The sequence below is a fragment of the Camarhynchus parvulus genome, chromosome 1 (genome assembly GCF_901933205.1).
Source record: "Camarhynchus parvulus chromosome 1, STF_HiC, whole genome shotgun sequence".
Classification (NCBI taxonomy): domain Eukaryota; kingdom Metazoa; phylum Chordata; class Aves; order Passeriformes; family Thraupidae; genus Camarhynchus; species Camarhynchus parvulus.
In genome coordinates, this window is record NC_044571.1 from 13,841,406 (window position 1) to 13,865,805 (window position 24,400).

The following is a 24,400-nucleotide window of genomic DNA, read 5'->3' on the forward strand; positions in this document are numbered from 1 at the left end:
CTATATTCATCCTGGCCAAGAAATCAAAATAATTTTCAACTTCCTTAGCTGTACCTGATATTGCCTTCTCATATTGCCTTCAACATCTCAGCATCACAGCTCAGTGACTGAGGAGGGTGTGGTACACCCATCAGCACACAATGTATTTGCACTTACACTGTTCACACTTGTTCCCCAACGCTGCAGAGACGTCTTCCATGTATTCAGGAGTCTCAAAATCCCATTATTATCACTCATGTCAGCAGTCAGAGCTTTCCATTAGAGGAAATCTAACATTTTGGTGGCAGAAGAACTCTGTATGTGATCTGCCCCCCAGGCCCTGATCCTGGTGTGAGAGGATGTACAGCAGGGTAGAAAGAGGTGATCCTTGTGAGAGCCTCACCCTGCCTGGAAAAGCCACGGGGAAAGCAGGTCAATGCACAACTTCAGCAAGATTATGGCACTGGTGTTCTTTAAATTGCAGATCAAGAGAGACACAATCTCCAAAATATCTGAATGTCTAAAAATGTCTGTGGGTGCTTAACCAGTTTCTCAGAAGCTTTTTGCATTTGTTTCATTAGTCACAGGTGCAGTGCACTGAGAAAAGACTGCACTCAGTTTCTCCCTGGAGCTGGTGCCATCCAAGCACTCTGCTGTAGCTTACATTCTCTTTCATGCTCACCCCCTCCTGCCACCAGACTAGGCAGGGCTCAGGTTTATCCAAGTTCCTAGAATTCACAGTTACAGAAAGAGGTTCCATGCATGGAAGATAAAATCCTTGAAACAGACACATTTAAGATTGTAGATTGGTCAAGTACCTGGAGAGTCAGAGAGAACTACAGCTGACTCCTGCTTTTAAAATGGAAAAGCACTATTCAAAAATTAATACATTTACTCTCAACACCATGTGAGGTAGTACTTTACAAATGGAAAAAGTAAGTACAGGAATGTAGACAGAGTAAGGGAACACAATATAGTGCAAAATCAGGAACAAAAGGCAAGCTGTTTCATCAAATTCCAGTTTGATGAGTGAAATCATATTTACCTTTAGAAAGCCCTTGAAGATATTGAATAAAACCAGAAGCAAGCTTTGAAAACACACAGTACTTTGTACCAAAATGTGCCACGTAGCATAACTTGCTAAATAGTATATAAAACAGCTAGAACTATGCATATTAGTACAAATGAAGAAGTGAAATCTAAATGGAATAAAGTATTAGCACCCTACAGTAAGTTTATTACATTATGTTTTATCCTGAGGCATGTGATTCAGAGTAGCTGAACAAAAGTGGTTTTATACCTTTTTTCCTCATCCTATTCACAATTCCACCACTATTACTCTGCCCCCACCTCAAATCATTCCTCTCTACAGCCTCTTCCCAATATTTTATATTTGCTCAACAAAATTTTAAAGTCGTTTACTCTTACTCCCAGGTCACTCCCACAGAGTTTCATGATGACAAAGTTATGTTCCAATTAATCACATTCTTTTCATAAATCCATACTAAAATAGGCCAAAACCAGTACCGCCAGTTCAGATCCAATTTACTTGTGGTTTTTTTGGGGGGGATTTAAGAAAACATGTAGTAATATCAGAAATGACAAATTCAAGTCAGTCAATACTGCCATCCTAATTACAAAGTGTAATACTTTAGAATCCTAAAATCAAGAACCATAGAAACAAAGAAATAAAGTTTTTGTTGGTAACAGTTGTCTAAACAAAACAAATTGTGCAGAAAAAGTACTAAGTCTTCCAAGAAGAGTTTGCTTGCTTTTAATTCTTGTACTTGAACAATCACTGCAGTCTTTTGTTACTCAGAAAAACTGTATGAATTAATGAAAATAAGCAATATTTTATTTCAATACCAGATTTATGGTTTGTGTGTTACACTGGGGCTGGTTTGACTGATATTAAACAGATATGTCTGAAACACAAAGTAACATAAATTAGACATGCCACGAGACATGTACAATTAATTTCTACTAAAATGTGGATAAAGAAACCCACTTCTAGGCCAATTCTTTTACACTTTTAATGGTGATAGTGACTAGTATTTTAGTAGGAGGGTAAAATTCAATAAAAGGTACAAGGACAGCCATACAACTCAAAGATACTGTTTGCACAGCTTCCAATTCCACTGTGAAAATACACCCCCTCCAAAATAGAAATAGGCACTTCATCTTTAAAAATGAAGCACTCTTTTGTTCTTCAGTCATCATCAACAGTTGGCTTGATTGTCACTCCTCTTCTGATCTGACCCCAACCAATTAAACTGAAAAAAAAAATAAAGGTTTAGATTATTTTTACCAGTAGTCAGAAACATATTGTATAAGTCAACATCCTTCTGTCCTTCTTATGCCTTCAGTTCCTACATTCTGAATTTTCTACACTTGTCTCCCACCCAAAACATTCTACAAGAACAAACCTGCTTAGTGGAAACACAGAATAGAAAAGGATGAAGGACAGAGGACATTTATGACCAGCTAAAGGTGTAGTCCTGAACAGAAGCTGAAAATCTGGACATATCATAACTTACGTTGTACTGTTAGATGGTACATCTATGCACAGCTTGATCTCTTTCCCCTATGTCTGAAGTGCTGCATTACTCTCAAAGGGAAATGACAATTCAGTAAGATTACAAACAGTTGTAACTCTCAATGGTAGGCTGTGATGGTAACTCAGCTCTCGGTGAGTGCTGCTATTTGTATTCAGGAAAATGAAGACCTTTTTTATAGGCCACTATTGCCTCAGAAAAATACACTTGCAAAAAAAAAAAATTCAGAATACATCAATTTCCACAGTCAGCAGGTATTTCATATTATTAGTAAAACTCTGTTCAAACCTTTCCAATTTCTGGTGAGAAACCACATCTCAATTTACCTTGCAGGAGAGCCTGTCTTGGGACACCAGAAAAGAAACTGAAGTTTATCAGAGCAGCACTTCCCACTTTTTAGTACCATAACCACAGGTCATAACTTGAGCATCTTTGAATTCAGTGATCCTTGGAATCACTGGTGTATCCCATTTGCTGTTTAACCTCTCTCTATTCCTCTGTATATTTCCTTTTTACGTTACACCTCTTTTTAGTCTGCTTTATGAACTTTCTTCTGTATTTTCAGTACTCCATTGTCTCAGGCTGCGAGTTCCTTTTTACAGTACCAACTGTATATTATCTTTACTGCAACTAGGTTTTATTATGCTGGTTTTCCCAGTTTGCCTTCTTTCCCTTTCTCAACTTTCAGCTTCCTTATATTGTCTTTATCTTTTTAATACAGCATAGGAATCAACTTTTCAATTAACTATCTTTACAGCAGGCTGCCACTATGTGCCCACCTCATAATCCAGAGACAGGTGGGCTTTTGGGCAAAATTTGGTCAAGTTTTTTAACTGGGAAAGAATCTACAGAAGCAACAAAAGACACATTATCATTTGCACAGGCTATCAGTCTACAGCTTAAAAAGGGGGGAAAAAGCATAATTTCTAACATAATTTCTCCTCTTCCTTCTGTTTTACCTGACTTAATTTGGGTCCTGCCTTTCTTTTTCCTCCTGTTCAAGACATGTTAGCTTTTGCCTTGGCTTTTTTTCAGAGAATAATCTCTTCCCTAATTTGTGATCTTGCGCTGAGACAGCAAGCACTAAATTCCTGTCTACATTTTCTTGTCATCTGAAAAAGAAACACGCATCCATGGATATTTAAAGCTTGGTTCCTTTCCATACAGTACAGACTTCTTGTAAAAATGGCTGTGCTTTCATACTACAAGGGCTGTGCAGAGCCAACAAATCAAAAACCTCTGATGTTCTTATCAATCCAGTCTTATGAAACCTCTGACAGGTACAGTATGTGTAATCACCTAAAGAGAGTCTGGCACTGTGATAAACCAATTTTTTTTTTCATAATTTTCAGCCTCCAGATGCTTCTGCAGTCAGACATTTTATATTTGTAATTTGAATGGGTCAATCCAGTTGATACTTTATTCTTTCCTCTGTGCTTATAGTACATAAAACATTCAAACATCCTTCCTCTGTTCCCCTGTTGTTGCTTCCAGGTTGCACTAGAGATCACATGCAGTTCCACAGCTAGAAAACCACTGAGGTGTGCATAAAGATGGCTATTTGGCTTAACATGGTGAGAATTTCCCAACCCCTCTGCCAAGATTCCCTACTGAGCTCAGTTTACAGCTTGGCAGTTTGGGCAACAAACACAAACCTCAGGTGTTTCCTTGGCTGTTAACTAATAGGTACTCTCCTAAACATGGTGTTTGTTTAAAAAAGAGATAGCAATGAAATGAAGCACTCCACAACCATGGTGCCAATGTGTTACGAGAATCCAGAAGAATTTTTGAAACAGACATACACTTACCTATTCTAGTACAAAACCAGATCCATGTATTTTTTTGTAACAATGTAGCGAGCAGGTACTCTACCAACTTCACACCAACTTACCGCCAATGCTTCTCAACTCTTCGACTCAGAGCAATTTTTTCTCCCACTTCTGTGCATACAGGGTTAGTTAGCACAATCTTCCCCAAATCAGCCTTTACAGCACTGACTCTCCCTCCAGTAGATAAGGATCCTATGTTTACCATTAGAACTTCATTCTTCGATAATTTTTGCACCTGAAGACACACATACAAAACTCTGAAACCTAAGCTTTAATACTAAAAAACAAACAGCACAGACAGTACCAAGTTATCTTCTGTTACCTTGTTACCACAGAAAAAGATACAGCTGAGAAATACTATAAATATACACACACAAACTATGGGCAGCAGTGTCAGTAGATAAAAGTTTTATATGCAGAAGGACAAATACATAAAGATGTTGTACTTGTAGTTCTGAGGTTCTTGGTATGATGTACTTTCTTGGTATTGATCTACATTTTCTATAAACTATACTGATGATTTCATGTAACATATTAAAAACACAAACAGTCAGAGATATTGTTACAACCTGTGATGTTACACAGATTATTTACTAGGATGGTGCATTCTCATTTCCCTTATGCCTACATAAAAAAAATTTAAATAATTAATTTCACAGGATTAGAGAGCGCTGAAGCACTTTACTCACTGTTGCATGAAGCAGTTTATAATTTTAAATGCTAACAGTGGAAATTACGATCTTTTAGTTGATTTGTGTAAAACAGATCATGTTACACAAGTTTGTCCTGTGCCTCAAGTTCAGTTTTTTTCAAACAGAGTATTTAAAAAATATTTAAATTTTAAAAAATTCTTCAGTGAAAAAAACCTACAAAAAGCATGTCAGGAGGAAGTAGATCAGTACCACTGTAAAACTAATTATTGCACAAATGAATACGATGATAGCAAAAGAGAACAACTACCAGGATGTTTAGAAAAATACATAAAGTGACATGTAAATACTTTATGCTACTTTAAATTACTGATATGAATTTCTACTCCTCTGAAAACCATTCTACAGTATTAAACAAGCAGATAAGTTTTGCGACAAGCTTATATCAACACTGAGACAAAACATCTACATATGATCAAAGAAATATATATTCATTAATGAAAATTAGCACAGGAAGCAAAATCACTGCAAACAAAAGAAGGGGCACAGACCTTTGCAGCTTTCTTGTCTCCTTCAGTGCGCACGCCCAGGAGTCGTCTCAGCAGGAAGTAGGAGATTTCCAGCTCTGTAAATATTTCTGGCAGGGCCCCAACCGCACCAAGAACTTGGCCCACCATGCGGTCAGCCCGGCACAATGTGGGGTCAATCTTTGTGCCAACACCTACAGCACAACAAGAGAGTCAGAAGGAGTAACTGAAAGGTAGCTGTCATTTCTATGTGCTAAAATATTTGAAGATGATCTTAAAAAAAACAGAGAATGTACTGGGAATTCCCTACTGCCTTGACAGCACTTTCAGAATGTCAGCAAGACTGTGAGCTCTGTCTAAACAGATGGAGAAATATTCTGCTGTTAAAGTTGCTACAATTTACAGTGCAAGCTGGTCTGCATAGGCCAGTGACACTCAGGAAAATTATTTAATTCTTAAATATCCATTTTTCACACCAACCCCGTCTCTCTCTACATATATGAATTGTCTAAAAATGCTCGTGGTATTTTTGTTAATTACACCGAAATTCATTGTTGAATGAAACCAAGTGTTTTCAATAAGCATGAAGAAATGAATCTTTTCATAAGACAATATTCTTACCTATAAGGCCTCCTGGAGCAGCATACTGTAGATCATTGTGTTCAGCAAAGAGTGACACAATTTTGGAAAAGATTGGCTTGCACATGAGTTTGCCCTCACTGTCCTTGGACACAATACCAGGCCTCACCTCAATTTCCTGGCCCACCTAATGACAAAAGTGAAAAAGTGTTTAACTAGTTATTTCACAGGAACACAAAGCTGACTAGTCACAGATAAGACTTACATATCCCAAGATCTACTTTTTATACGAGTCCTTGGTTCTGGGCTACTGTAGAACTTGTAGGATTTCTGTTGAGCTGTTTTATGCAAATTGAACAATATATACAGCAAATATAACATCTGATTTTCTTTTCAATACAATTTGTAAAACCGCTTTAGCAAAGGATCCTTATCAGCAATAATTCCAACAATTAAATTTCAGTTTAATTTTTAAACACTGTATTTTGTTTAGAAATATTTCAGCTTTGAGAAAAATTGAGTTAATTCAATCAGTGTAACTGATTGACATCAATACACTGCAAACCAGAGAAAGTACAATCTGTATAAATGTTCAAAGATACAGTTTGCTCTCCAGCCTAACAAAGCAATTATTTTAAAGTTTCTGTCTATTACTAGCAAGCAAGCAAAATAAAAAAAATCAAAATATACAGAACACTTAAATGAGGAAGTGGGACCTGTGAGAACTCATACACACTTCTAAGGTGCTTTTAAAGTTCTTTTGCTCTCCTCTTCCTGACAATAATTCAGCAAGTGGAAGTGGTAGGACAGAAAAAAAATAGCTCCTTCCATTTTTGTGAGGGATGAAACCTGTTAACATTATTAGCAAACATTAAGACTACAATAATATATTTAAAAAAATTAAAACCAGTGCTTCTTTTTCTGGTATTTTAAAACTGTAAAGTGAAAATGAAGTACAGACAGAAAGGAATAGTGCCATGTGACTGTATTCAAGTTTAAAAAAATCGATTATATAGATAATATTATATAGATAGACATTTTGTAGCAAGCGTGGGAAAACTCTACACATTGTCATTACAAATTTCAGTCAAGAAAGAGAAAGGGTTACCTTTAAAACACCCTTTAGAATACTGCCACCAGCAACACCTCCCTTAAGGTCATCAACTTCACAGCCAGGCTTGTTGACATCAAAAGATCTAATTACTGAAAAGAAGAGATCACAACCAGGTTTATATTTACTATCAGATTTTTAAACAATGTCTTTCTTTAGCAACTTTGACTGCTTCTGTTCTTTTGAAAGGATACACATATTTATAAATATTACAAAAACAGATCAACATTTTATTCCCAATTTTTAGGCAGACAATTTTATTCTCAAAACCATTTAAACTACTCATATATATAAATGTTTCATAAGACTTTTTCTGCATAGCAGAAAGTAACTTAAAGATCTGAGAAAGAAGGCAATGATCAACCATTTTACAAAACCCCTTCAATATTCACAATGTTAATGGTGAATACCAGAACTTTGTTTTAATGTACTCATAGCTGAACACTTGTAACCTTGATGTAATGTGGTCAATTTTTATGCATTTATGCAATGTGGGACTCCCTTGGATTATTGGGAAAAAAAGGCAAGCAAATGAATTCCTTATAGGAGCTGCATTTTACAGTATGCTGGACAAGAACTGAAACTTTGACAATTATAACCAGGAAACAGGAGACTGATACAAAAGATTTAACCAAGCTACCCAAAATATTTCCATGGAAATAACTGAATTATCAAATCCATCAGTTTGCCAATATTTTGTTAAATCAAAACCTAAATTCATAACAACTAAAGGGATGTTTTTAAGATACAGACAAATTTCTCACTTTTATTGCATTTTAGTGCTGTTATAAGCACAGAATATACACAAAACCAACTAACACCGAACAAACAATACAGCTCTCAGAAGACATGCAAGTTTTAAAATAAGAGCATCCTAAATACTCCTTTTAAACCCACCTGTGTTTAGGGCACTCAGCATGTGCTATTCTAAGTGCAGACACATTCAGAACACCCAGGCCTGACATTTACGTACCAATGAGCCTTGGTTCAGATGTGAAGTCTCGCAAAGGAACCGGGATTTTCTTCACTATGTACTCACAAACCACCTCTATGTTGTACTTCAGCTGTGCTGAGATTGGAATTATTGGAGCTCCTTCTGCAACTGTGCCTAAAACAAAATCAAGTTCAACATTTAGCTTTAATATGACCAAGTGTTCTGTCCTTGTTAAAAATACTAATGAATTTTGTGGGATGTTCTATTTGTATTTCCCAAAACAACATCAGAGAGCATCTATCCCTCCCTTTAACATTTTAGCTCACATAGCCACATCTACTTTTTGAGGCATTCTGAAAGTGTGCAAGATAATCTTCCACTCCAGGGGAGAATTCACTTCCTACACTGTGATCAGAAATATTTCAAAGATTTCCTAAGAGAGGTCAGTATCTCAGTATTGGATATAGCAGAGTTAATTTTACAGTCTGGTTTCATCATGACAAACTAAATTTCCTGTTAATTTAATGATTTATGGTTTTCAAATTTTGCAACACAAATGCATATTTTAGAAAAATCCTTATTTTACAAAAGAATGCATTTAGTAATCCAGGTTTGTTAGACATCATTAGTTTTACTTATGTCTATGTTCCTTGTGATAACTCCAGTTTTCAAACTCCAAATTTATATGTCAAGCCACTCTGACAGGGTTATGCACAGCTTCTGCAAGGCAACAATTATGAAATTTAAAAAAAAAAAAAAAGGAAAAGAAAGACCGAAAAGCAACTTCTGGTGGCACAATCTATCTAGCTCTGCAGCTTGTCACATACCCCACCTACTGCAGATAAACAGGGAAAACAGTGGAAGCTCCAGGGAAAGATAAGACTCAAATCACTCTAAAGGTGAGCAGACCTTTAGAGAGTAAGAGAACACTGCCCAAACTGGATTTGCACAGACAGATAAAAGAGCAATCTTCTATCATTAGTTAGAAAAAATTAATATATTTAAACCTACAAGGTGTCCCTAATAAGTACAGCTTCCTTCTCTCCTGCACTGCAGTAAAATCACAGTGAAATCTCTACCAAAGAAGCACTCCAGGAAGAAATCACAAATCCACTGAAAGCTACTATGTAAGAGTGACTGATGTTAGTTTTACATCTAGAGCTCAGACCCAGAGCCATAACACTGTTGTATGCCAGCAGGCTGAAACAGGCAAGAAGCACAACTGCCATGGTCTAATTTTTTCACATTAGCAGATCATGTACATCTGCATTGCCCAAGATAAGCTTTCCTATGAACATACAGAAAATCACTATGTCCATGTCTCAACACTGAATTTCCACCACTTACTAGATTTCTGCTCATGAAAACTTACCTTGTACAAATGCAAGAATCTGTTCATACTGTTCTTTAGCCTGGCTCTCTTTCACCAAGTCAATCTTATTCTGTAGAATCAAAATGTGCTTCAGTTTCATGATTTCTATAGCAGCTAGATGTTCTGAGGTCTGAGGTTGAGGGCATGACTCATTACCAGCTGAAAGAAGAAAAGTGAGTGGAATATAAAAACTATAAAGATAGATAAAACTCCTACAGTTAGGATATCTACTTCCATCTACTATCACTATGTAAAAAAATTTTAAAAAGAAAAGACAGTTGTCTCTCAGGAATCTACATGTGAATCACCAAGTCAGTAAGCACCTCTTCTCCCCTACAGCTGCTGGCTGTAGCCTCCACACAATGCAGGACAGATAAGAGGCTACCAGAGAGGTTCCCCCATTCTATCTGCTCCCACTAGGAACACCCACCCAAAATATCCAAAGATACCAACACCTAACTTGGCTTACTCCATCCTTTAGCTCTTCAGATATCTCAGAGCTGACTGTAGTGTAGTACACAAATTACCTTTCAAGAAGTATCTTAATATTTTCTTATCAGTAAAGTCATAAAAATACCAAGATCCCCAAATTCTGCTATAATTCAATCAAGTATGTGAATAGGGCTGCTATCAGCATGGTTTAGACTTCAGCTAAGAAGCCAGTATTGGCTGATGTGTGATTATGGTGGTTAATCTTGCCTGAAGTTTGGTCTATCACACTTTCTAGAGATAAACAGGCAGAAGAAATGATAGCTCATCATCTATCTCAGACTTTAAATTACAATATCTGAAGCTGATTATCTTTTGTTAACATACCTATCAAGGTAAGATAAATAGTATGTATCACTAGAGAACACTAGAATGTTCTACATAGAAAAATCCATTCTACTCACTTTCTGTTGCTTGAAAATCAGAACAGAAGTTATCTGGATTGTACTACATCTCCCGTACTTAAATTTTGCCTATATTTATCTGGGCTACTGTTTGTACTGTTGTTTGTAAACTCCACTGTATGACAAAGACTACATGCATATTTAAAGGAAACTGAACCTTCAGAGAAACTCAAAGTGCAGCTAATCTGTTTCCATAAAGTGATAAAATTTTACAGTACTATATGACAAGAGGGTTTAACATTACCTATCTCCTATCAATGGGGCCAGCTACCAGACTAGTGGGTATGGATAGCTGTGTATAAAACCAGCTTGTTACAGTACATTACCATTGTAGCAGCACTTTATTTTCTTTAACACATCTCAAAAGCATTCACTTGTTTAAATTGCTCACCACATCCCAGGAGATTTTAAAGCCCACATAAAGCTGCCTCATGCTACTACAAAACAGAGCTCTGCTTTTGGGTAGCAAATGTTACCTATCAACAGCAAAGCTGCATCCATTACTGCTGCACCGTTCAGCATGGTAGCCATCAAAATATCGTGGCCAGGGCAATCCACAAAAGAGACATGCCTGTTGCAGGAGAAGGTGAAAGAGAGATCCAAAAGCCCATTATCAACAATTCCTCTGACTGATTTATGTCAGTGATTAGCCAGATATAGAAGTTAAAAGTATCTTTAAAATAGTATTTTCAAAAAAGTTCTGAAAGAACACAAATGCTACTAAACAGCTACTGGATACTTTTTCTGAGTTTTCAGATTTAATATCACATGTCCACATTAAGTACCTCTTTAATATTTCACCAATTTACTCTAAACTAGATTAAATGCACCATTATAAAAGCTCAAAATCAAACCAATGCACCACCACTAATCCAAACCCCAACATACCACATGGGATTTCTCTTAACTCTTTTAAAAGGCACCTCCCATTCTTCAATTTTAGGAAACTATGCATCTTTAATTATATGGTTATAACTGCACTTCAAAGATTTGTCTACAGACATGATCTTACATTTCCAACCTCAGGGTTTTATTGTGCAGACCAAGATAGTTGATTCACTATATTCTTTCCTGAACCTATCTAGTGAAGAATCCTTGTTCTTAGTGGCAGGCCACCAAAAAGCAACGGACTAATTTGGTGCTTTGCTGATGATGTTAGGAATCTACTACAAACAAATAACCAGTAGGATAAAGAATGCAAAGCTTTTAACCAGTTGTTTCACAATGACTGACTGCCTGCCTGCCTGCCTGTCACGCTCCAACAGAAGAAATTAATCTTAGTACAAGTGCTCTGCTGGGAATCTGAGAAAAGGAAAGACACATGGTTACAGCCCCACATGTATTGTGTCATAAACACAAGCTAAGAATCTTGTACAACAGTCTTCATGACTACTCTCATTTGAGCAACTGTTGTGCAGACCCACATAACCACTGCATAAAGACAGTGCTATACTTCATCAGAAATCAAGTAAATGAAGAACACTTGGCCTCCAGTGAGAGGCCTGATCTCACATTAAGCATCCGGCTTTCATATATTCATTTAAAAAACTTTGGAAACTCTGCCCTTAGGAAGAAAAAGTTCAACAAAGATCACCCTTCCAAAAGATATTTTAAAGATGTGCTTGTGAGGTCCACATTAGTTCTCAATCTGCCTGATTTAAAATGTACTTCTACTGATAGCAGAAATGTTTAACTTCAAAGTCCTGCAAGTAGCTGAGGCCAGCAGACACAGCTGTGCTGTACCATGGAGTGCTCACCACCACCAATGAATTCAGTTTAGACAATGCCTTAGCCCAGAGGCACCCCATCTAAGAATGTGCAGTCTGCCAGAACCCATTCAGCTCTCAGCTCAATCCTGTTTTCATACAAAGGCAAGTAAACACAATTTATTCCAGTAATTTAAAGCAGTTACCTGACTAGTTTAAAGTTCCCTTTGGTGCCAGGAATATCTGTAGGGAACTCATCTGGGGTGCTACTTCCACAGGATCGGTAGCACTCTGGTCGAGAGCAGCTTGGGTCATCCAGCTTGTAAATCTGTGATTTTTTTAAATTGAAAAAAGGTTTAATTCCTTAAGGGTTAGTTACCTGTAATCTTACATCCCCTGTGAAATATATTAGCAACAGAGCTGCTGCATTTACAGTGATGACTCACCTTTGCATTAGCATAACCCAGCTTGATTGTGATATTTCTTTCCAGTTCATTTTTAAATCTGACAGTATGAACTCCAGATATAGCTTTGACTACTGTCGACTTTCCATGGGCTACATGACCAATTGTACCTGTGTTTTAAAAGGAAATATTTGTTAATAAACCACAGTTTTAATTTTGTGCAATGCTTCACAGCAATCAATACACAGTTACCCCAAATTCTCCACAGCCAGTAAGTCCATAAGGTATATATATGGAATTTGTAATCATTTTTGTTTAAACAAACAAGACCTGAAATTGTGCTCCCAATGGACAGATCTTTGCATTTTAATGAAGCTCATTTCAATCCTTTATTTCAAGGTAAAACAGATTTTGCTTTAGCAACTATTCCCCACGCCATTCAATTGCGTTCCTGAAGTAAAATTGGTGCTTTTCAAGTCAAAAGGTCTGGACAAGTCCCTAAAACTACTATGTAACTGTTTCTGTACACATTTCTTGGAAGTGTTACCACATAGGCACCATCTGCTACTGCATGAGCATCAAAAAGAGTCACCTTAATGCACCCCTCTTTTTTATAAGGATTTTTTACCTATATTAATTGTTGCTTGTCTGCTGATGACTTCTGGTGAAAGAGGCGTCAACTTGGTAACATCCTGTATAAGGGAGATTTTAGAATTTATTCATCTTGTATATAAATGTTTAGAAAGTTAAAAATTTAGAAACTTGAAAATTAACTGATAGTTCTATTCAGCAAAATCCAGTTATATTATGTGCATTCCAGTCTTGTAAGTGTGTGAAATACATGTGAAAAGTGAACCAAGTCCTGCTTGTGAAACAGTACAGGCTTCAATTCAAAACCCTGACTGTAAATCAGTGTTGGCTGCAAAGTGTTAAAGATGGGAGTAAACAAAACAAGAAACCTCAAAAGAAACTTTTAACAAAACACCCCAAACCCTGAATACCCCTGAACCTAAATTACACATAACAGGCAAATTCATTTTTAACAGTCTAAATGAGGAACTGCACTAATATTTTACAAACACAGCTTTGTCAATAAACAGTTGTTTAATTGGTGTAAGGTTCCATTACAGCCAATACTTAATTACAACTAACACTTTGGAGTCAGTGGGTCCAGAAGTTTCATTAGCACTATGGCTTTTAATTTTTTTAGTGGCTATTTTTTTCCTCAGATACTGTTCTTGCTGCTTTAGGTACCAGATAAAAATCCTGCTGTCCTAAATAGTCTGTTGTGTGAACCTATTGGTAGCCACTGGCAAAACAGAAACCTCACAAATACACTCTGTATATATAAAGAAACAACTGCAAGAGTTGTTTAGGTTTTTTAAAGCTGTTAGACCAAATAATGGACAAGTGTTGAAATCCACTGAAATGTTCCTCTGTAAAGCTAATATCCATCCTGAATTGAAGTCATATGGATGAGCCACTCACTTCAAGCAAAGATTCATGATGCCAGAAGAGTCCTTGGTGCAGGACAAAATTTAAGATTCAAATAATACAAACATTAAATCACATATTGTTTACACTGTTACATGAAGGCTCTATGCAAAATTATCAAACACATCTGTGTAAAAACGTAAGCTCAGTCATTCTGCTCTCAAGTATGACATGAATAAAATGTTCATCTTCAATACAAAGCAAGTTTTGAACACCTAAGACACATAATTAAATTTCTATTTCTCATATATTGAACTAAAAATGACTTCCCAGTGATGGGAACATGACCTGCAGATGGCACCATGTGGCCGGACGACCAGAATTTCAGCGTGATGCAATTCCTGCCACCAGGAGAATTCTTCCTGGTGCATGAAATCATGCACGCATGGAGGTTTTGCCTCAAGACTGGTATAAAGCTATCGCTCAGCAAGAAGCTTCACTCAGCCATAAGCACTCAAGGGCCGGCAGAACAGGCCTTAAAGAGAATTCCTGCTGATGTTCCAGCCAGTCTCTATCTGTGCCTTTTCCAACTAGGAAATGCCATGGTCAACAATGACAGGAAGAAAAGAAACTATCTGAAATAACTAACATGCTCACAGTAGGGAATTCCTGTGCTCAAGCCCCAAGAACAGCCAATATTATTACTGTAAAGACAAATTAGCTGCTCCAGTTTAAACACGGGGGACACAGCAGCAGGATTTTTGACTATGTACATTATAATACACTTGAATTTGAAATACACATTACATACACACTTAGACTAGCTCATAAGCGTAATAAGTGAGGCAGCCCAGGTGACATATTTAATAGGCAAGGCTGCCACACCAGGAGACCGCTGCAACTGGCAGCAGTGGTAGATAGAACTGGTATTTCTCGGTAGTTGTTAATAGCCGAGAAAATTTTCTTGGCAAACCAACGAAGACAGGGCTGGTAGCGAACTCCACGAGCTTGCTGTAATTAAACACCTCAAATTTATGGTTCCACTTCGGAAAAACAAAAGTCTTTAATACCACAGAACAGGCCAAACCTCGCACGAGGAAAACTGCACCCACCAGTGAGCCATAAAAGCTTCAGCCGCGCCGGCGGGACACGGAGCCGCTGAGCCTTGCACTCACGGGCCGGAGAAGCGCCTCGCCCGGCGCCCCACACCCAGCAGGGCCGGCAGGACCTGCTCCCCGCTCCCTGCGCCGCCGCTCAGCCCGCGTCCCCCTGCCCTCGACCCCCGCTCCCTGCCCTCGGCCCGTGTTCCCTGCTCTCGGCCCGCGTCCCCCGCCGCCCGGCGTGCTGAACGCGGCTCCCCGAGGCGCCATCGCCTCCCGCGCCCCTCGGAGCGCAGCGGCCACGGCGGGCCCCAGCAGAAGGCTCGGAGCCCCTCGGGCCGCACCCCTCGCCCACCCGGCCGCCCCCGCCGAGCCCCGGGAGACGATGTGGCTCTGGGTCGCCCCACGGGCGGCGCTCACCAAGGTTCCGAGATCCTGCCGGCTCAGGTGCGGCTGCCCCAGAGTCACTCCCGCCTCGTCCCCCGCCATCTTGGCCCGAGTAGGAAGTGAGGAGTCCCGCGCGGCCGCCTGACTGCCGGCTCCTCCCGGCACGGCCGCTGCCGGCCCGCAGCCTGCCGCCCACAGCGCGGCACCGACCGGCCCGGGAGCGGAAACCGAGCTCAAGGACAAACAGCGATCAGCGCCGGCGAGCCTCCATCGGCTCCGCGGCGGGGCGGCCACGAGTCAGGCGCGCCTCCGGGCAGCCCTGCAAAGGACCCCCGGTCGCCCTCACGCCGGGTGATGCAACCGGGGCCTGCGGCGGGACCGCGCAGCGCGCGCGGGGTGGGAGCGCGGCCGGCGGGCAACGGGAGCGCGGGCACGGCGCGGCTGCGGGAGCGCGCAGCTCGGCCCAGCCGGAGCCCGCCGGGACTGACGGCCCGAACACCCCGCCAAGAGCGCCAGGAGCCGGCGCGGGCCGCGGAACAGCGCCGTGGCTGTGGGAAGGGCCCGGTGAAAGGCACACCGGCGGCAGAAGGCTCAGGGTGCCGGGCTCAGGGTTTGTGGCTGTGCGGGTTTATTTGGGGTGTCCCGGGGATGCGGTGCAGAAAGGCACCCGGGGGGAGGACTGAAGCACGGTGTCCGTGTATGTACCGAAATGAGCACATCGACCGCGGAGTCTGCTTGAACAGTAACGTGTTATAACGTGTGTTATACGTGTGTCATAACCTGTGTTATAACGTGTTATACGCGTGTTATAACTCGTCTTATACGTGTATTATAACCTCTGCTGGCCAGCAGCATGAGGAGATCTTTCTAATTTCAGCCTTTTTCTTATTATTGTCTTTGTAGACTGGGCGACAAATATTATTGTTAGGGAAAGCATGTGGATGTGAGAGCTGCCCCAACATAAGAACAACCTGAATGTTTTGTACAAAACAGGTAAAAATCCCACCAAACACCTGCTGTTTCCAGAGTTGGTTATGACAAAAATGCTTTATAAATTGAATAAAATCCCTAATCCAATGATGAGAGCCAGGTTAGAGGTTCACCAGAGAGTAAAGGCCAAATTCCCAACCCTTCCCTGTGGGAAATCAAGTGGACCTCTACATGGGAACCTCTTACAGGCATAGAAGATGTTGCTGATAGTATTTCCTCCGTGGTCAGGGAAGCAGGTTTCAGTGCAGGTAATGTGTTATCTCAAATTCCTGTGTGTTGTGCCAACAGCAGTGGCTTTGTCTGTTGGAAAACACGTTTGTTCTCAAACTTAGGCTGGCTTTGCAGGTCAAAAAAAGCAGGTTTGGGGCAGACAACCACGTGACTGAAACGTGATAATGGAAATCCTTGTGAAACTGGTGTGCCTGGTTTAACAGTGGTTGTGACCTCCCACTTTCACCAATGCTACTATTTCCATGCTTTCCTGATCCAAGAGCTAGGAGTGAGTTCTGCTGGATGTACCTAGAGCAAACACATTGCCACTGTTCTTGATCTGAAGAAATTAACAAAAACACATTGTAAGAAACCTTCCAGTATCTATGATGGTGTTGCCAATGACAAAATGTATTTTGTCTTGCAACCCAGTCATGTTGTATGTTGGTCTGGAAAATAAATTTTCATATCCAATCTTTTATCAGGCCACATGGTGTTTTCAATTTTGTATTAAATACCTCACTTCTGGGAAAAACAACTGAGATACACGAGGTGTAGTGGGAACATGATGCAATACTTGGTTGTGGTTGCCTCGATGTTCACACATCTATAATCCCTCTTTTATGAAAATGAACTGAAAATACTGGACTCTGTAGTTACTTAGCTGTTTAAATTATGCAATAAATGCAGTGCAATGTGTGTAAAATTATGGAAATAGTTTTTGTCACATTTGAAACAGCCTTTAAAAAGGACTTAATCCTTGCCAAACACCCTGTCAGAAATATACAAAAAATACACAAACTGTTGCTTCTATTTTAATAATGAGATTGTACATTTTACATATTCTGAAGTACTCTTGCTATTTTGATTCACTTATTTGGAAATGTTTGTAGTATAAAGAAAACCCAGAAAAGTCTAAAGTCTGCAAATGTCTAATTATTGTAGGATCATAGAATGGTTTAGGTTCTAAGAGACACAAAAATCATTGAGTTCAAATCTTCCTGCCATGGGTAGAAACATCTTTTGCTATCCCAGGTTGCTCAGAGCCCCTTCCAGCCTGGCCTTGAACATTTCCAGGGATGGGGCATCCACAGCTTCTCTGGAAAACCTGTGCCAGTGCTTCACCACCCTCACAGTAAAGAATTTCTTCCTAGCGCCTAATCTCAACCTGCCCTCTTTCAGTTTAAAGCCATTCTCCCTTGTTCTATTAACTACATGCCCTTGTTAAAAGTCCATTTTCTGGCCTTATTCTGAGCCCCCTTTAAGCACCAAAAGCTTCCATAAGGATTCCTCAGAGCCTTCTCTTGTCTAGGCTGAACAACCCCAACTAAAATAGGTAAGAACATTTCTAGGAGTTGACATTATGTTATATGTCAATATATGTGTATTGGACATGAATATGTATTAATTAAAGTTTAAAAATATTAGAATTAAATCGTAACTAGTGTATTAATACAGCTCAAAAAACTATATCCACAATTTTATTCATGGCAATAATCTCATTTAAGCCAGTGGTAACTGTTTAGCCACTGACTTTGTAGAGATGCCTAAATCAGAGGGGTCAACCCAAATCTCAATTTAAATTAATATTCAGTAAGATAATCTTGATACCAGTGGTCATTGTCAGAGGCCTAAATATAATAATTTGATTTTATTTAGGAGACCAGAACTGAGACATTATTAACATATTTTGATTTTTTGGTAGAAGCAAATTGTTCAGTGAGAAGGGGATGGGAGGGTTTTTTTTGCTTTGAAATGTTAAGCTGTTTTAAATGTCAAAGCTGTTGTGGTTTTGTTTTGTGGCTAGGTTTGAGGTCCTCTTCTGTGACAGTGTGTAGGAGAGACCTGAAGATCATCTCACACCTCAGCCTGACACAAACTGCAGACAGCAAAATGACAGTCAGGTAAAACATGAAAGTCTTGCTTGGGGTTTTCCACCCTTCCTGACCTATGAAGGTCAAAAGTCTGAGGGGTGCAGAAGGATGCATGAAATTTTGGTTGTATCATTTCTGTATCTGATAAACCTGGTTTCTACTAATTTTTCTTTGTTGAAGCATTTGATATGGGTGGGTACGTGCTTGCTGCAGCAGATGTCCCTCATGGATAAGGGAGGGAATGTCTCTCCTTTGAGACATAGGTGGCAGCAACACCTGCTGTCTTGGCAGGGTCAGTCCATAAAGGCCGGGTTTTTCACTGTAAGTGCACAAGTAACAGGTTTTAAAACAGTGACTGGGGAGATGGGGCACATTTACTGCATGACTGAAGGAGATGGAATAGTAAGGGGTTGAAAGGCCTGGCCATTGGGATGAAGGATTGAATGGGAAGCTGATTGTAGCACAGGGAGCAGTAGGTGGGCAGGTGAGCAGAGTGGAAAGAGCATTGGGAAGTCTTTGAGAGGCACCACGTGGAATAGCTGGTTCATTGTGTGAAGCCCTGAAAGGTGAGGAAGACATTCAGCTTGGGGGTGGCAGGTATAGAGAAGGTACACTTGTTTTATAAATCAAGAATGGGGAGGGGGTGGTAATGAGAGACTGAAAATAGGCTGTGAAAGTGATGGGAACAGCAGTAAACAGGGAGAGGATGGCAGCCTGTGGCCTACTATTAAAACAGTGAGTGAGATGGAAGGGTAGCAAATGGTTTGGGGGTGGTAGTGGCAAACCAAAGGTCCACGTAGGTTAGTTCATCTCTTACAATAAAATCTGAGTTTGTCAGGCAAAGGCAAAATAGTGAAAGCTAAGGGGTGGTGTTTGTGCTAAGGCAGAGCCCTGCTCACCCCATTCAGGGCAGTGCTCCCTGTGTGCAGTTTGTTCGCTGCTCAGGGGCTGCCGGTCCTGACCCTGCGGCTCGGGTGCCCCGGTTCCCACGCGGGCCGGCACTGCGGAAAGCGGAGCGGGGATCAGCCCGCAGCACCTGGGCTGGCCGGTGTCCTGGGAGGAGCTCAGCCCGAATCGAGCGGGGATTTCTGTAGCCCGGGGCGGGATGCAGCGCTACACCAGGCAGCTGCCGTAGCAAACCGGGAGCTGCTGTAGCCTCGGAGGAATTGGCCGCAGCCCGGAGGCAGCGGGTGGGAGAGAGCAGCGCAGCACGGACCCTCTGCAAGCGGACGCGTGTGGATGCGCGTCCTCGCGGGCCGGACGCAGATGATGCTTCTCGGTGTCGCTGTCTCCAGCCGTGCTCCTCAGGGCATGCCGGGGCTCCGGCCTCTGGCTGAGGCCGCACGGGGCGGTGCCGGTGCCGGGATGCCGGTGCCGCTCCTCGGCCCGGGCCCGCCCGCGCGGCTCAGGTGCGGCGGAAGTGACGGCCGGCGCGGTGCTGCCGGGGGAACATGGCGCCCGCGGCCGCGCGGGGCAGCGCGGAAGGTAAACAAGCGTGAGGGCGGCGGGAACCCCGGGGCGAGGCCGGGCCGGGAGCGCCGGTGCCCGGGCGGCACGGCGGGGGCGGCTCCCGCCTCCCCCCCGAGCGCGGACGGCGGGGAGGAGGGAGCCCAGGATCCCCCCTTCTTCCTCCGCCTCCTTCTCCTCCTCCTCCCGGCTTCGCCTCAGCCATTGCCCCTCTCCGCAGCCCCCCGGCGCCTCCCTCCGCCGCCCCCGGCTGTATGGTACACGGAGCCAGGGCCCCTCTCCGCCGCTCCAGCGGGAGGAGCCGCGTCCTCAGCGCCGCCGCTGCCGAGAGGTGGGTGAAGGATCCCCGGGCCCTCCCGCCGCCGTCGCCCGCCCCATCGAGGGCGGCCCGGGCGCCCTCCTGGCCCTCAGGGACCCTCCTCCCCGGGCTGGGGACGGCGGGCCGAGTGCCCGCGGGCGGCAGGCGGGGAGCGGGCGGGCTGCAGCGGGGATCGGGCGGGCACGGCGAACGCCTGGCGGCTCCGGGGCGGCCGCAGCCCCGCCGGGCCCCTCGGGTTCCTGCGGCCGCACGTCGCGGACCCCGGGCCTGGCAGCCCCCCTTGCCGGGGAGCTCGGCCTGCGAGCTCTGCTCCCAGCGGAGCGGGGCCAGCAGGCAGCTGAAGTAGGTCATCCGAGTTCCTGCCCCGAAAATGGCCGTTTTACCTGGCCCCCCCCCCCCCGATCGTAGCTGATCGTGAAAAAAGTATCCGTGATCTGTACTAGTAGAGAGAGCTAGGCAGGGTTGGTACTAGAGCTGGATCCATTTGGTGAATGCTGGAACGTCCCTTAAAAATTTAAAGTTCTTGTCTTTTTATTGTTTGAGGTTTGGGTTTTTTTCCTCCCATTTAGAAGAGGAATAAGAGAATCATAAAGCTATTACTAGATAAAAGGAAAGAACTACTGAAGTCTGGCTTTCTTTGGACTTGTTATATAAACTTACCTGTAGAATAACCCAGCTCTTGCACCACCATTGCCCCAGTTCACGTTCAGACCCCCTGAGCATACCACCATGCACCAACATACTTCCTCTGTTTTCCCTTCCATCACCTAGAAAACGTGTGTAATTTCTACCACATGTCCTATAAACTTTCCCAGTGACACTCATCTCCTTTCACTTTCCATAATTATACCCTGTGGCTGGTTTGGATCTGCACATGTGTTGATTTACCTTTCAGCAAGCAGAGTACAGCAGATAACCATTGAGTTCATGCTGGAGACGTCAGACCTTTTTCATTCATCTAGCTGCCAGTTTGGGGGATATGTGTAGAAATTAAATACGTTCGAGATTTCTGTGTTTCTGACAAGTGAGTTGGACATTTGGCAGTGAGGTTAAAACCTTGTGTGTCTTGAACAAAGGGCACAATTAATGTCATTTCTCAGAAGATGCTCAGAGTACTTACTAAGTTAGCAATAAAGATACAGATAGAAAGACAAATGGAGGGAGTAGTTTAGCAATCCTAATTTAAAATATTTTTTACTAATGTAATTTGAATATTACTTCTTGCTCTTTTCCATCTTACTATACTAAAAATTTATAAGTCAGAAAAGATAGGATTTTTTGTTACTAACAGATTCTTAGCTTGCTACTTTTCTGTATAAAATACACTATAATTTTCTCCATAAAAATCTTCACAATGAGGGAATCAGGCTTTATTCATACCTTTTTCTTACATTTGAAAAGATTAATCATTCTATAAGACACAAATACATATATATATATATAAAAGAAGGACTGATACCATTCAGGATAGAGCACTCCTGTCCACTTTGAGAGCAGTGGCAAATCTGTAGTTTTCAACTCTACTAATCATTTAGCTTTTAGGTATTAGTAATGCAAGTATTTCCAGTTAAAGATAATTCTCATTTTGGTGGATGTATCAACTATTTTACACAGGGCACCTGTTCTGGTATCAGTGCAGTTGGAAGAGCCTTGAGCTGAGCTTGCTCTGTGTTTGGGAGCAGGTTTTTCTGTACAGGTGTTGTGATGCAAGGACCTTTTAGACAGATGGTTCAAGCTATCTCAGTGTCTGTGAAGTGCAGTTACAGGTTCTGGCACACAGAGTGAAGAATAACCATGCTGAGCCAAGGCACAATCCAGGCTGAGTTTTAGCAGCTTTAGTTGTAAGTGGTTCTGATGCTTCTGACACAGCAGTGATGACCACAGTGACACCAAGTGCCACTGTTGCTATGTGCTGATTCAGATTGCTCCCAGACAGCAGCACAGGCAGGGATTGTCAGGGGAGCTGTCCTGGTCAGCTCAGTGTCCTAAGAAATGGAGTGTGGGCGGCTGGTTCTGGCAGTCTGCTTCCTCTGCCTGGCAGGGATTGGTAAGCTCCTAACTTCTCCATTCTCAAGTGATCCAGTGCTTTTGGAATTCTCAAGATGGATTGGATGAAATCTTAAATGTGAACATACCAATGTGTTGAAGATAAATTGTTTCCCAAATTTAGTGTACTAATTACAAAGGATTTCAGATAAAACACATGGAAACTGCATGTTTTGCTTTGTTCCCTACATTTGCAGTTGTTGTAGCAATGGAAAACTTTGATAGCCACAAGTTATTGATCTATCCCACGTGACATCACTCCTTCTGTTGCTGTTAGTGGGGGATTGTGATGAAAAATGGTGGACAAAATTTAATGGGTTTAGTTTTAAACCATGTAAACAAAGGTTTAATTTGGAGGATAAATTATTTATACTGTGTACTTTATAGTTGCATTCTTACTCAACACAGTACACTGCATTCAGAGGCCCAGCCTTCAGCCATGTGTGCAGTTGTGAATGTTTGCTAGTGTGTTCATATACTTGTTGTTTTTTCATGTGTGTGTATGACATTTGACTATGGAGAAATGTCCTCTTCCTGCAGAAAAGCATGTTAACAAAACTAGGGTCAAAAGAATTCTGCTCTAGGCAGCCTTTGCTGTCACTTCACCAAATAAAGCATGCATAATGGCTTTAAAATTTACATTTAAATGCTTGCATTTAGTGGATGGAAGAGATTGTGTTTTAAGCTCTATTTTAGTACTTTGTGTAACCAAAGTATGGTTCTGTGTGTCTGGTGAAATATCCTTACGGTTTAACTCATAGATAATAGTGGTTTAGTATGTGAAAATTTGTGGTTCAGCTTGTCCACAAAGATGATTCTTAGAATATCTAATGGGATAGGTAAAATGAACAAGTACTCCATAATTAGTAAACAAAACAAATCTTGCTCATTCTGTCTCAACATCCCAAATGAGTTACTAAGGAACAACAGTCAAGGAAAGCTGAAATTTTCCTTTGAGCTGGTGTGCTAGACTTGGTAAAGGACAATAAATTTCTGTCCCTAGAAAATGCATATACGCTTACATATTACATAAAGATGCATATTCAAAGGGCCCTTTTTCAGGTAGTGCTGCTTTTGGAGAGGTTTTAAATCCAGGAGGGCATGAGTCAAAAGCAGATATTGTATAGCTTGCTTCTCAATAGCCAGTGCATTTAGACTCTATTTCTTCTGCTTGTGACTAAGAGCCTCACACACCCTGAAGAAAGAAGGTTCTCTTGTTTAGCAAGAAAAAGCAGTCTAGAGGAGGGTTGTCAGACTTTTATCACAGCTGCAGAATAAAGATGAGGAATCAGTGTTCCAAGTAAGTGGTTTTGCAGTCAGAGCACTGTAGAATCTAATGCATTATGTGCTTAAAGAGGAAAAAATGTAAGGAACAGCTAATAAGGTTAAATGTATTTCTCTTTTGGCTTTTCAGCAGAGTCTTACTTCCTGTGCTGCATTATCCTGATCAGCTTTAATATGTGCAGAACAATAACAAATGTCAATGTACATTGCCCCCTGCCTCCCCTTCATTGTTTATACATTGGAATTTTTTTGTTCCAGTTTTGCTATAGACCACTGCAGGCTCCATGTCTTTCATTGGATTAAGGGTGCAGCTGTGATTTGCATGCATGAAGAAAATCTAACTGAATTTTCCATTTTTATTGAAAATATGAAAAAAAACCTTGTTATGTATTGTCCTCTGGGAAATAACTGCAGCATTTGAATAGTGCTTAGAATTACATCAAAGATTGCAAGTGTATGTGTGGGAGGAATGGCATAGCTATGCTTTAGAAAAAATGCTTGGTTTGAGAGTATTTTGTATTGCTTTTTTAATGTTTGAACTACCACATTGCTATTTGCTTTTGATGGAGGATGTTAGCTTTAGAAATGAAGATTTTTACCAATTAAGCATAATATGCATTTAATTATCTACTTTCCCAGTTTTTGTACTATTTTAACCCCTTTGTGTATTTGCACTGGCAATGCATTTTTTTGTTTTAAAGAAAATTTTATCTGCTGATAATGTCTATGGCTTTATGCCAAGAAAAGGAT

The 24,400-nt window shown here is 41.4% G+C and overlaps 2 protein-coding genes across 7 annotated transcripts in view; one reads left to right on the forward strand and one right to left on the reverse strand.

Moving 5' to 3' along the window:
* Nucleotides 1-1,507: 1,507 nt before the first annotated feature.
* Nucleotides 1,508-15,644, reverse strand: EIF2S3 (eukaryotic translation initiation factor 2 subunit gamma). The gene is made up of 12 exons (XM_030946420.1): nucleotides 15,494-15,644; nucleotides 13,168-13,231; nucleotides 12,582-12,709; nucleotides 12,342-12,463; nucleotides 10,906-11,000; nucleotides 9,537-9,695; nucleotides 8,204-8,338; nucleotides 7,228-7,322; nucleotides 6,162-6,306; nucleotides 5,565-5,734; nucleotides 4,426-4,598; nucleotides 1,508-2,252 (listed from the first exon to the last, which is right to left on the reverse strand). The coding sequence occupies exons 1-12, from the start codon at nucleotides 15,560-15,562 to the stop codon at nucleotides 2,189-2,191; spliced, it is 1,419 nt and encodes a 472-aa protein (XP_030802280.1). The 5' UTR covers nucleotides 15,563-15,644; the 3' UTR covers nucleotides 1,508-2,188.
* A 147-nt stretch (nucleotides 15,645-15,791) lies between these two features.
* Nucleotides 15,792-24,400, forward strand: part of KLHL15 (kelch like family member 15) — a 28,969-nt gene continuing 20,360 nt past the window's right edge. Inside the window, exons 1-4 of one of the 6 annotated variants that reach the window (XM_030943974.1) lie at nucleotides 15,792-15,811; nucleotides 16,364-16,453; nucleotides 18,468-18,564; nucleotides 20,222-20,332. The gene's annotated coding sequence lies outside the window, so the exon portion shown is untranslated. Of the gene's footprint in view, nucleotides 15,812-15,877; nucleotides 16,071-16,363; nucleotides 16,454-18,467; nucleotides 18,565-18,593; nucleotides 20,020-20,047; nucleotides 20,333-24,400 lie in introns of those variants that run through there. The other 5 variants (XM_030943956.1, XM_030943964.1, XM_030943993.1 and 2 more) reach the window with 5 other exon arrangements.